At 34.6% G+C, this 13,107-nt stretch overlaps 1 protein-coding gene across 2 annotated transcripts in view; it reads left to right on the forward strand.

The window, feature by feature from the left end:
* Positions 1-13,107, forward strand: part of DNAJC13 (DnaJ heat shock protein family (Hsp40) member C13) — a 124,108-nt gene that overhangs the window by 48,143 nt on the left and 62,858 nt on the right. For both annotated transcript variants that reach the window (XM_032333156.1, XM_032333163.1), the window contains exons 10-20: positions 516-682; positions 787-866; positions 949-1,118; positions 2,101-2,200; positions 4,325-4,432; positions 5,040-5,195; positions 6,244-6,300; positions 8,513-8,634; positions 10,756-10,831; positions 11,106-11,201; positions 12,007-12,150. In XM_032333156.1, coding sequence (XP_032189047.1) covers positions 516-682; positions 787-866; positions 949-1,118; positions 2,101-2,200; positions 4,325-4,432; positions 5,040-5,195; positions 6,244-6,300; positions 8,513-8,634; positions 10,756-10,831; positions 11,106-11,201; positions 12,007-12,150 — 1,276 coding nt within the window. The remainder of the gene's footprint in view (positions 1-515; positions 683-786; positions 867-948; positions 1,119-2,100; positions 2,201-4,324; positions 4,433-5,039; positions 5,196-6,243; positions 6,301-8,512; positions 8,635-10,755; positions 10,832-11,105; positions 11,202-12,006; positions 12,151-13,107) is intronic.

The raw sequence follows: 13,107 nt of genomic DNA on the forward strand, positions 1-13,107 counted from the left end.
ATATGGTTTTTGTAAATATTTTCTCGTAGACTGTGGCTTGCCTTTTCATTCTCTTGATGAAGTTACTTAAAAACAAAACCATAGAGATAGAAAATAAGTGGTTGCCTGGGACTGGGTTGTTTTTTGCGCATGGGTACGGGAATTTTGGGGGGTTGGGGAAGTGTACCAAAATTGGAAGGCACAGCTATATAAATTCACTAAGAATTCTTAAACTGTACATTTTAATTGGTTGAATTTTTGATTTGTAAGTTATGCCTCAGTAAAACTGTTTAAAAAAATCTTAAAGAAAAAAACCCAAAAGTGTTACATTCATAGTGCTTAAGTAACTTGTACAAGGTATGTGACAACAAAGAACAGAGCTAGTAGCAGAATTCCAGGCTTTCTCTTAAAGTCCTTGTACCCTCCTGAGCTCTTCCTGAGTAGGTTACCTGCTAAAGGGCCTATGCTATATTCTGAATCAAAATTACCCTTAATTATCAGTCCTAAAGCCTGTTTATTTTTTTTACCTTGCTTAGAGATTCTTTATTAGCAAGTTTGCTGGATGGAGTAAGAGCCTCTGGTAACAGAGATGTTTGTGTAAAAATGACACCAACTCATAAAGGTCAGCGATGGGGGTTACTCAGCATGCCTGTTGATGAGGAGGTAGAGAGCCTTCATCTCAGATTTTTAGCCACACCTCCAAGTAAGTATTGATCTAAGTATAATTGCATTTCCATCCATCTCCTTAATAATTTAAAAATTAGGAATGCAAACCTCTAAATCTTTTTGAACCTTTTCATCTTACAGATGGCAACTTTGCGGATGCTGTATTCAGGTTCAACGCTAATATTTCGTATAGTGGAGTTCTGCATGCAGTAACGCAGGATGTAAGATAAATTGTGTTACAATTTGTTCATTGTCATTAACTTCAGGAGTGGAAACTTTTTGAAACATTCTTCTCTTACCTAGGGTCTCTTCTCAGAAAACAAAGAAAAACTGATCAATAATGCCATAACAGCTTTACTGTCGCAAGAGGGAGATGTTGTTGCTTCGAATGCAGAACTTGAGAGTCAGTTCCAGGCTGTGAGGAGGCTTGTGGCTTCCAAAGCTGGTTTTCTGGCCTTTACTCAGCTTCCAAAGTAAGTTGTCTTTGAACGTCTTGTAGAGAATACAAACAACTCAAAGTAGCAGATAATTAACAGTTTTATCTTGTTACATCTGTCTAAAACTGATATCAAATAATGATACAATAGTTTTTATTCATAAATAAATGAGGGTGAGTGGAACTGAGGGTTGTGACTGTTGTCTCCTACATACCTGCAATGTACTGACTTGTTTGTTTTTAAGATTTTATTTATTAGAGAGGAGCACACTCCTGTGAGCATGAGGGAGGGGGAGGGGCAGAAGGAGGGAGAGAGAGAGAGAGCGAGAGAGAGAAGTAGACTCCCTGCTGAGCGTGGAGCCTGCCACCCAGGTGCCCCATACTGACTTTTTTTTTTAATGACTTTGAATAGGAAGTTAAAGCCCGTTAAGTGGTTTGTTTTTGTTTTCAAAGATTCATTTATTTGAGGGGTGCTTGGGTAGCTCAGTGGGTTAAGCGTCTGACTGTGGCTCAGGTAGGGTCCTAGGAGCAAGCCCCACATAGGGCTCCCTGCTCAGTGGAAAGCCTGCTTCTCTCTCCCTGCTTGTGCTCGCTCACTCTCTCTGTCAAACAAATAAATAAAATCTTAAAAAAAAAAAAAAAGATTTATTTACTTGAGAGGGGCAGAGGGAAAGAGAGTCTTAAGTCTCCTTGCTCAGCACGGAACCCAACGTGGGGCTCCATCTCACACCACTGAGATCATGATCCCAGCGGAAAACAAGACTTGGAAACTTAACTGATTACACCACCCAGGTGCCCCCAAATCCCTTTTAGTTTTAATTAACTTGAAAAAAAAAATCTTCGCCCTCAAAGGAAAAAACTGTTACGGGAACTGATAGGTTCTAGAGGTGTAATTTAAAATCCGTACTTGCTGAATGCAATAGAAACTCAAGAGGACTTATTATGTTACATTTTAATAATAAAATAATGCTCTGATATTGCTATTATATGCTTTTTTTTTCTTGTTTTGTTTTCCACAGGTTTCGGGAGCGTCTAGGAGTGAAGGTGGTAAAAGCACTCAAGAGGAGCAACAATGGAGTAATCCATGCAGCTGTTGATATGCTCTGTGCCCTCATGTGTGTAAGTAGTGTTTTTTAAAGGGAGACTGGTTTTTCTTAAGTTGATTGATGTTTTAAATTTCCGCAAACCCAGATTTTCATTGTAGCAATTCAATTCAATGTTTCTGTATTTCCTAAATTGCTCTCTTGGCAGTTTATTTATTCAGGTAAACGTTTGTTTAGCACATTTTATAAACCAGGCACTGTGCTATCTACTAGAAATACAGAGTTTGTTCTTTTCTTGAAATTGCTGACAGTCCAGTAGGGTGGGCATATGTGTATAATCTAAAGTATCTGGGCCTATGGGATCCCTAAAAAGGCAGCACTTAGTGTTTTTGGTTTGTGGTGAGGGGAAGACAAAAGATTCGAGGCCAGTCTTTCAGATGTTACAAATTATCTGAAGCTTGAAGCATAGGCAGGTATTTTCCCTCTATGAGAAGGATTTCCTGGGAAAAGGGGATAGCATATGCAAAGGCATGTTGGGGAGGAAGCAAATAATTGGCTAGATCATAAAGCTTGTATGGAAGTGTGTGGGATTAGGAGTACAGCTAGAGATGTATGCAGAGATGCAGTTATCAGAAGCCTTTTGTATCAGACAAAGAAGCTAGATTTGTATCCTTTAGTAAGGAATAGCGGAAAGGTTTTTCATCAGGGAATCAGTAATACTAGGTTTGAACTTCCAAAAGCTCACAGATGTTACGTGGAGACTCTATTAGAGATAAAGTTAGAGACAGGTGGACCAAATATGTAAGAAGCAAGATGCTGAGGTAGGATGGGGTAAAGAAATTTGAAAGCTGAGGGTAAAGTAACTTGGTGACAGCTTATATAGGAAAAGCAACTTTGAAATTCCTGATTTACTTTAATGTTGTATTTAGCATATGGGACTAAAGTGGTTCAGGCAAGTTTAGTGGTATAGAATAAAACCTAAGTAATCACTTGGATAAAACCTTGCATTTTTACGCAAAAGTCAGTTTTACTATCTTTACTAATAAATTATTAATAAATAATTATTATCTTTACTAATAATTCCTAATAATTCCATTGAAAGAATTCTGGGATGGGGTGCTTGAGTGGCACAGTTGGTTTGAGCATCTGACTCTTGGTTTCTGCTCAGGTTGTGGTTTCAGGGTCGTAAGATTGAGCCCCTTGTCTATCTCGGCTCTGAGCTTGGACTAATGAGAGATTCCCTCTCTCTCTGCCCCTCCTCAGCACATGCTTCCCAGGACTATCTGAGAGAGAGTGAAAGAGAGTGAGCGAGGACAGTGAGGGGAAGGGCAAGCGGAGAGGGAGAAGCAGACTCCACACTGAGCAACGGCCTGGATGTGGGGCTCAATCCCAGGACTCCTGAGATCATAACCTGAGCCAAAGGGAGCCGCTTAACCTACAGAGCCATCCAGGAGCCCCAGTAAATAAATAAATCTTTTAAAAAAAGGAACTAGTTGGGTAACTGGATAATAAAATACCATAGTGTGAAACAAATACATTGAGCTCTCATTACATACTAGATTTTGGCTATATATTTTATACAAATTATCTCATTTAAGCTTCATAATAGTCCTATGAGCGAAGTACTATTAATCTCACTTGGATGGCTGAGGAAAGTAAAACTTAGAGCTGAAGCAGCTTAACCTTAACCTTAGAGGTCAGCTGTGGTCAGTAGCAAAGTTAGGATTGAATCTTTACTCCTAACCATCATACTGGAATGTTTTTCCCATTCTCATTTATTCTACCATTCAGAAAAGACAAAGAAGTATTTGCTGCTCATTTTAGTACCTGTTTTTAAACACTTAAAAAAAATAAATAAATGCTAAGTTTTATCTTATCATTTCAAATTTAAATTATAAAATTGGGGGAGAGGAAATGGGTGTCACTTGCGTTTTAAGAAGGAGACTTGTGACTTTCAGGAGAGTACCTTGTGCAGTACTCTCTATGGGTACTTGCTGGGCACAGTGTCTATGAAGCCTCATTAGACTCTGGGGGAATCTCACTTTGCCTGCTTGTCTTATCATGAGTTTCCTTTCTGCCTTCAACTTTAAAGGCTGTGGTTTTTAATTCTTTTATTATTTAATGAATACTCTATAAATGACTTGCACATGATGCCAATATGTGGGCCTGCTCATGAATTATCACTATTTTTAATCAATAGCCCATGCATGATGACTATGACTTAAGACAAGAACAGCTGAACAAAGCTTCGCTTCTCTCTTCAAAGAAGTTTCTGGAAAACTTACTGGAAAAATTTAATTCCCATGTGGTAAGTTGTAATTAAATTTGTCTTAATGAGAGATACCATACATTACTGAAAGGTATTCTAGACGTGCAGTTTGGCAGGTTTTTTTTTTTTTTTAATTGCAGCTCCCAACTTTGGTCAGTATTGATTGTACAAGTTTGGTTAGCTTGGTCATTTGCTAATAGTAAAATATTCTGTTTTAGGACTATCTCCATTTATCTGGGAAAAATAAGTTGCAAAGACTTTAGATTTTTTTCTTTTTCTTATGTAAAAAATAAAATAAACTGCTCTTTAAAAAAAAAAAAAAAAAAAGCGCCAAATCAGCCCCTCAGTCATTGCTAACAGCTTTGGAGATGGGCAACCTATAGATTTAGAAGGAGCAAATTGTTGGAGTTGTTTAAATGTTGTCAAAGATTGCTTTTTATATAAATACTAAACATATTAACCTTAGTTATGTGTATTTGAGGAGTCTTGGTTATTTTCTTGAAATTTGACCAAATTTTAATTATTTTCCTTTTGAGATATGGTAAGCAGTGGATTTACTGTTTAACTGATAGGGTAACAGAAGCACATTATTGCTGTGTTTTACTTGAATTTCTTTGTCCTAAGGCAGTATGTTACTTTGTTTCAGGATCATGGGACTGGTGCCCTAGTTATTAGTTCACTCTTGGACTTCCTTACTTTTGCCCTCTGTGCTCCATATAGTGAGACAACTGAAGGACAGCAGTTCGATATGCTCTTAGAGATGGTAGCATCCAATGGAAGAACTCTCTTTAAGCTTTTTCAGGTGAGAGCTTGTATCTTTCTTATCAGAAAACTACTTTTTGGGTCAGTTTGGTTTTAAAATACGGGATGTGTGGGCATCTGGGTGGCTCTGTTGTTAGGCCTTCAGCTCGGGTCATGATCCCAAGCCTGCTTCTCCCATTCCTCTTGCCTGTGTTCCCTCTCTGGCTGTGTGTGTCAAATAAGTAATAAATAAAAACTTCAAAAAAAAAATAAATAAAGGATGTGTGCTTCCATAGTAATGCTGATGAATACAGCCTAAAACATTGTCATCTTAAGGTTATTTAATTCCACAGATTTCTTGGTATTTCATGTAAAACTTTGTTGATGGTTTTTGACCACTGTTTTGACCCTATTGCCTATCTTTTCTCAGAAGTAGTGAAAAACTTATTTTCTGATAGGCCCAGAGTACCCTTTTCTTTATAAATTCCCCCCAAATAGGGCTATTTATAAATAGCTGAAAACAGTGTTATTTTATATAATACTATAGTATTTATTATGTACATGTGATGTTTCTATATGTTGCTTATATTTTTATTTTATCTTCATTTGTTTTGTAAACATTAGTTTGTATTATTTTACATCATTACTGTTTGATACTTATCATTCAGATAACTAATTATTCAAAAAAGTGCCAGCAGTTTCCTGCTAATGTTTTAATTATTCTGAAAGCTATATTATAAGAATACCTAAATTTTTTTTTTAAAGATTTTTATTTATTTATGTTTTAGACGGAGAGAGATCACAAGTAGGCAAAGAGGCTAGCAGAGAGAGGGGGAGGCAGGCTCCCTGCTGAGCAGAGAGCCTGATGTAGGGCTCAATCCCAGGACCCTGAGATCATAACCTGAGCCGAAGGCAGAGGCTTAACCCACTGAGCTACCGAGGTGCCCCAGAATATCTAAAACTTTTAACCAGACTGTGATCTGACTTTGAGATGTAGCCTTTACTAATTTTAATGGCTGATAAAATTGTATATCCTCCTTAAAAGCAATAGCTAATATGTTGCAATAAAATTCTTTTATTCTTTAATTCTTTTTTCCCCTATTTTAAAGCATCCTTCCATGGCAATCATAAAGGGAGCTGGATTGGTTATGAAAGCAATAATAGAGGTGAGAACATTTTGAAATTTTAAACCTACTTGAATGTTGATTGGCTATTTTAATTGAAGCTGACAAAATTACCTTCCAGCCTTTATGGGAAACATGCAGTTTTTCTGGGTCAGAAAAGTAATTTTGAGTCTTTATTCAGAAATTAGTTTTAAACTACAGAAACAGTTCTCAATATTTAAAGTTGTGAGGTAAGTGGGAACTAAATCTTTCGGTTCCTACATTATTTGTATTTTGTTTGTTTTAAAAGAATTGAAAGTTAGCATTTTTCCTCTCTTGCTCTCTTTGGAGGTGGAGAATGGTGGTATTGATGGTATTGAAATCTTTCGGTACTGAGGTTACATAGAAGTCTTTTAATGGAGTTAGTTCATACCAAAGTGGTATTAAATAAGAATGGTAACAAAAATTAGTTCCTCATGCTAAGGTGAATTTGTCGTTAAGCTCTAGAGATCAGGGCATGATATCATGGGATATTGTTTATCTAAGATAGTTGCTTAGCCTTCTGATTTTTAGAAAATAAAATCATGGTTATAAATATCCACTTGCATACTGGATGTCTACAATGACATCAGATGGCTTTGAATTCTTTTTGTTATTTGTAGTGATTTGGATAAAATGTGAGAGTGTTTGCTTCTTTTACCAAAAAACTCAGTGATATAAATATATCATAATACATAAATATATATTGTAAATATAACATGTAGCTAAATGAATGCATAGAAGTAGTATACTCTTTTTTTTTTTTTTAAGATTTTTTATTTATTTGACAGAGAGAGATCACAAGTAGACAGAGAGGCAGTCAGAGAGAGAGAGAGGAGGAAGCAGGCTCCCCGCTGAGCAGAGAGCCCGATGCGGGCCTCGATCCCAGGACCCTGAGATCATGATCTGAGCCGAAGGCAGCGGCTTAACCCACTGAGCCACCCAGGCGCCCAGAAGTAGTATACTCTTAAGTAGATGTTAAAAAAATTACACCTCAAAGTTTTTTTTTTTTTTTTCATTTTTAGTGTGTATTTACAGCTTAAGCTAATTTTCTTTCTGTAGCTAATGGGTTTTAGCTTCCAAAGTAATGTATCTCTCACAGACCTGGCAGCCAAGGACAGCTAGGACCGTGAGACCAAACAAAAGTGTGTTCCTGACCCTCATTGCCATTCATGGAAGGCCAGATATAACCAAAATGTAAACTTGGGCATCATATAAGCCACAGTGTCACACTCATAGCTAGTGACTAGAGCTGATGTCTGTGTAAGGAACACTTTATTTACATTGAAATACTGGCAAGTATCTTAAATTATTATTTTTTTTTTTTATTGTAAAAGTAGTATGTGGTGTTTGAAGAAACATTGGTGTTTACAGAAAAAAATTCAAGGAACAAATAAAATGAATCATTTATATTTTCATCATCCAGAGATAACTACTATTGGCATTTTGCTAAATTTTGTCTTAGACCGTGTAGTGTTCAAAATTATATGTGTGCATATGCAAATTATGTATATATATGTTTACCTACTATGTGTATATTTGTATTGATACTGTCAGAATGATATATATACATAATACATATTCAGTTGTACTATATACTTGTGCTTTTTTTTTTTTTTTTTTTTTTACTAATATTGTGAGCATTTTTGCTTTTTGCATTTAGGCTGTCTTAAATATCACATTGCTTACTTAATTCATAGTTCTGTGATTACCTTTGATTAGTAGCCCTGTCTTAACTCTGTTGCCAGAATGAGTCCATCTAAAAGCAAAGTAAAATGAGGATGAAAAGAACTACTCCAGTTTATCACATCATTCTTTTAAAAAAATAAAAAGCAGTGTTCACCATGAAAATGAATATCTTGTTAATAATAAAAGCAAGGTGGGTTTTGTAGAAGCCTTGGATAGGAATTACTGATTTCCCTGAGTCACCTTTCCTTTTCATTGGCTGATATAAACTCAGAGAATGAACCTAGTTTTAATATTAAATTAAGCAAAGCATAATTCATAAGATAAATGTATCTGTAAACATTTAAAACCTTGTTCCACAGGCAAATAATATTTTTAAAATTACTTGTATCAACTGTGTTATTTTTGGGTAATTAAGTTACATTTCAAATTTTTATTACATTGTATACTACATAATTATTTTACCTAGAGATGTAAAATTAGTTCTATAAAATTAGGATAGTTTGTTCTGGAATGCTGCTTTAGGGATCATCTTACCCTTTTTCCAAAGGAAGGTGACAAAGAAATTGCTACAAAAATGCAGGAGCTTGCCCTAAGTGAAGGTGCCTTACCTCGACACTTGCATACTGCGATGTTTACAATAAGCTCAGATCAAAGGATGCTTACAAATAGGTAGGTTAAATTTAATTTGCTATAAATTAACTTGCTGCTTATAAAATGGATTCGGATATTACATAAAACAGACTGTTTGGATTATGGAAATGTTTCTTTTTCTTTTGATTTACCTAGTTCTCCTTTTCCTTTCCTTATAGAAAGATTGTGCCTAGATGATCATTACCCCTGCCCCTGGAGAGCTTGGGGGAGGAAACAGATCTGTGTGATTTTTTTCCCCTCACTTTCCTGTTATGGCTGTACACACATAGTCATGGGACTGGAACATGGAAAGGAGTGCCTAGAAGCTTATGGAACTAGAACCATGTGCCCAGGCTTTTTTCTCTTTGTATTTCCTTCTGGCCATCATGTCAGTTTTTAAATATCTTTGGTCAATTAGGCACTCCAAGAATAAAGAAAACCTTGTCTAACTGGCTTAGGTATTCTAAATCTCTTAGAGTTAAACATTTTCCCCTTTGGTAAATTATCTTTTTTTTAATAATTAAATGTATAGAAGTACATAAATCTATTCACTTACTCCAGGCCATAGAATTCCATCCCTTTTAATTTTTCTTTATGATTCCTGATGTGTGACCCTTCAGATATCCATAGCATACTATAACTCATTAGTTTAAAAAAAGAGAGAATATCATAAAATATTTTCATCATATTCTTTTGACTTTTTAAATGATAGCAGTAATTGCTGACTTAGGTTTACTTTGTTATGATATCACAAATTTCCTTTTTTTGTCGCTTATATCCAGTTATTGGATGTCGTGGTGGTATGCTGCCTTGCCAGTGGTTTTCTGTTGTTTATACTATTTTAGAGACTGTCTGCATCCTTCAATTTATAAATGATAGCCATGAAAGTAGTCTTTTACGTAGCCTGAGAGGACAAAAAAAGATCTAAAAGAATGATTATTTCTTTGATATATTGTCTTATAAGTAATACTAGATACCATCTTTCATTAAAATAGAGACAATTTAATGTCTTACTCCGTTAAACCCACATGTTAGATGTTTGCTTGTTGTGTTCCTCTTTATATTAAACAACCAGTTAAATTCTTTATTGTGGTCAGTCACAGTATTGAAAAACTGTCAATGTATAATACAAGTTACCGCTTTTCATTTGCGTTGCTTTATCTTTTACAAATTACCATGATAAAAAGTTATCCCATTTATCCCTGTTTAAAGCCTTTTTAGGAATCCCTGATAAATGATACCTACCTGATACATGTGAAGGAAATTATAAGTGTAATTAAGTAGTTAATTTTCAACTAGACATAGAAATGAATAGTTTTAGTAGTGTTCATTTTTTTGGTGATAGTGCAGAGTACAGTTTGGGTTTTTAAACTTTTTTCTTTTGGGAGTGTAACCTTGTAAGGACATATATCTATAGTTTGGTTTATTTCTCTTACAGGTTTCATACCCATTCTTGTAGCAAATGACAGTGTGAATCCCTACTGAAGCACAGAAGGGTCAACAGTGAATTAAATATATTCTCTAAAAATATATATATTCTCTGCTTATGAGGAGCACATAGTGATTAATAAATCACTAAGTCATAAATTCATAAATTCAGTTCTTAGTTGTTCACTTTGAACCAAAATACTCTTTTACCTCTAAAGTGGCATGAGTAAAATAATTTGCTTTAAGTGCTTTAAGTCTCCAGACTCCTAAACTGAAAATATTTTCTATCTCTGACCTTGCCAAGTAGGTTATATTAGAACATAGTTATTGACTTTTACTCATATGCGGAATTCCAAAGAATGCCAGAATGCTGTATGATCACTATATTAGGACTTGTTACACAAACTAATAATATCATCAAATCTAATTGTCTTGTTTTCTCTCTTTAAATGAGGTAAAAACCTACTTACTTTTTCATGTTAAAGTCCATTGAAAATTAGTGAGTTAATCAGGAAAGCATTTTGATTTGGAGAAAATTCTAAAATGTTAGCAGTATTTTGAATTACTGTTTCATACACCTCTGCACATTAAAATACTGACTTTAAGTATTTAACATCAGAATGGTTTCTTTGCTGTAGCTATATTTCTTATATGATATTTTGTTCTTAAAAATTCCTTTCTGTTCTAGCTGAGATAAAGCAGCAAACCTTTCTCAACGTCTGCTTTTTTCAGACAGCTAAGTAGACATTTAGTGGGACTCTGGACAGCTGATAATGCAACTGCGACGAACTTGTTGAAACGCATTTTGGTAAGTCAGTTGAATGCCGGGAAGAGTAATGTATTCTTGCCCAGTAAAATTTCATTGAGTGAGTTTATACTGTTAAAGGATTTTTTTTAGTTTGTTTTTTATTTAAAAGATGCATATCATAGGAGTTGTCACATAATTGCTAACATAAATTGTCACATAAAAGCTAACCTCAGTAGCTTAAATCATAGTATTTATTTGGGTTTTGAAAGCTAAATTTTCTTTGGTGCAGTTGTTTTGAAAATGGATTTTATGTTCTGTGTTTGTTTGCTTTTAGCCGCCAGGCTTGCTGGCTTACTTGGACAGCTCAGATCCAGTTCCTGAGAAGGATGCTGATCGGATGCATGTTAGAGATAATGTGAAAATAGCAATGGTAAATAATGATTGTCCTAAGTGTCTTTTCAGGTTGAAAAGACCACTCTTTGTAAAACACACTAAAAATTTTAGACATGAACCAAGAATTCACTGTATTGAATAGCAGTACTAAAAGTAGTAGTATTAGTAACAGCTTTATTAAGGTAAAATTTACATCCCATATAATTCACCTATTCTAAGTGTACAGTTCAGTAATTTTTCATGTATTTATAGAGTTTTAAAACCATCACCTCAATCTAGTATTAAGAATATTAGTAACCTTGTATGTTTTGTTTCCTTAACTCAGCTTATTGGCACATTCAGGAATGGATTTTTTTTTAAGTTTCAAATGTATAATGTGATATTTTGCATATAATGTGTGATTGATAAATGTTGGTAAAAGGGGCCAATAGTGAAGAAAGTAACTTAGGTAGGATTTTTTTTTTCTAACAAAAGCTGTTTTTTTATTAAGGTTAGGCTATCTCTGAGAAAATTACTTAAACATCTTTCAAGATACACCATTGTAATAATGTCTTGTATGTGTTCTTTTCCTTTCCTCACTCCATTTTTCTATTTATACCCATTTCCCATTCACATCTTGCCACCCTTCACATAGGAATCATCTTGAAACTTAAGCAGAAAAGTTAAGATTTCTTGGACAAAAGTATAATTTATTGTAGGAATTTTCACTTTGTTTCTTCACTGAGTCCCCAACATCCAGTATGTATTTTATGTAAAATAAATAGTGTGACTCAGCTTTACTTAGATTTTAAAAAAATAAATTTGCAAACAGGACTATAATGGATTTTAATGTTATTTTACAGGATCAGTATGGAAAATTTAATAAAGTTCCAGAGTGGCAAAGACTAGCTGGAAAAGCTGCTAAGGAAGTTGAAAAATTTGCCAAAGAAAAAGTAGATCTTGTGTTGATGCACTGGAGGGATAGAATGGGCATTGCACAAAAAGAGGTAAAAATCTGCTTCCAGACTTCTAGCACTTCTGTGTATTGTAGGTTTGCTTTCATTGTTGTTCGCAGAGAGGGTAGTCAGGTATTTCTGACTGAACATAGGAAGAAAGGTCACCTAATTGTGATTCGTATTTTTATATAAATTTTTCTTAATCCATAGTTATATGAATCAGTGATTAGGATTTTAGTTAGGTATTTTATATGAAATTTAATATAAAATTCCACTCTTGGGTTTTCTTCCATGACTTCTAGTTTCCATGCTAATTTATTTGTATGAATCTGCTTTTTTCCTTCCTTCTCTGAATTTTATTTTATAGCTATAAAAATAAAGGTGCTCATCTTTAGCATTTTTATTCAGAGCTAGACAGGTGTTTTGGTAATAAGATTCACATTTTTAAATTTACTGTGTGTACTTAAATTTTTCAGTATTAGCTCCTCAAATCAAGGCCAGGTCAAAAACAGTTTTAGTCTTACTCTTTAGCATGTAGTATGATCAGTAGAACCTAATTTAGTAATGCATATTCTTCTCTCTAGGATGGAATCAACTAAAGTTTAAATCAACTAAAGTTGACTTGACCTCACCATTTTTATTGACCACACTTACATTCGTTCCCTTAAACCATCTCTACTTATGGTAGCTATTTCTTTATACAAAGAAAATAATATAAATATCTCACTGAACAGGTTTCTTACGAATTTCCAGAACATCTAGACGTAGGAGTCAGTGCTACAGAACAATTGTAGTCTTTTGTGTGTATCTGAAATTGAGCCCAAAATTCAGTTCTATAGAACTTGAGCCTAAAGTGTTCATGCTGATCTGTGTAAGTGACATACGCAATATAAAGAATCACTAGACATACTTTAGTTTTAATTTTTTTAATTATTTTTATTAACATAATGTATTATTTGCCCCAGAGGTATGGGTCTGTGAATCATCAGGCTTACACATTTCACAGCA

The sequence above is a fragment of the Mustela erminea genome, chromosome 1, assembly GCF_009829155.1.
Source record: "Mustela erminea isolate mMusErm1 chromosome 1, mMusErm1.Pri, whole genome shotgun sequence".
NCBI classification, from domain to species: Eukaryota; Metazoa; Chordata; class Mammalia; order Carnivora; family Mustelidae; genus Mustela; species Mustela erminea.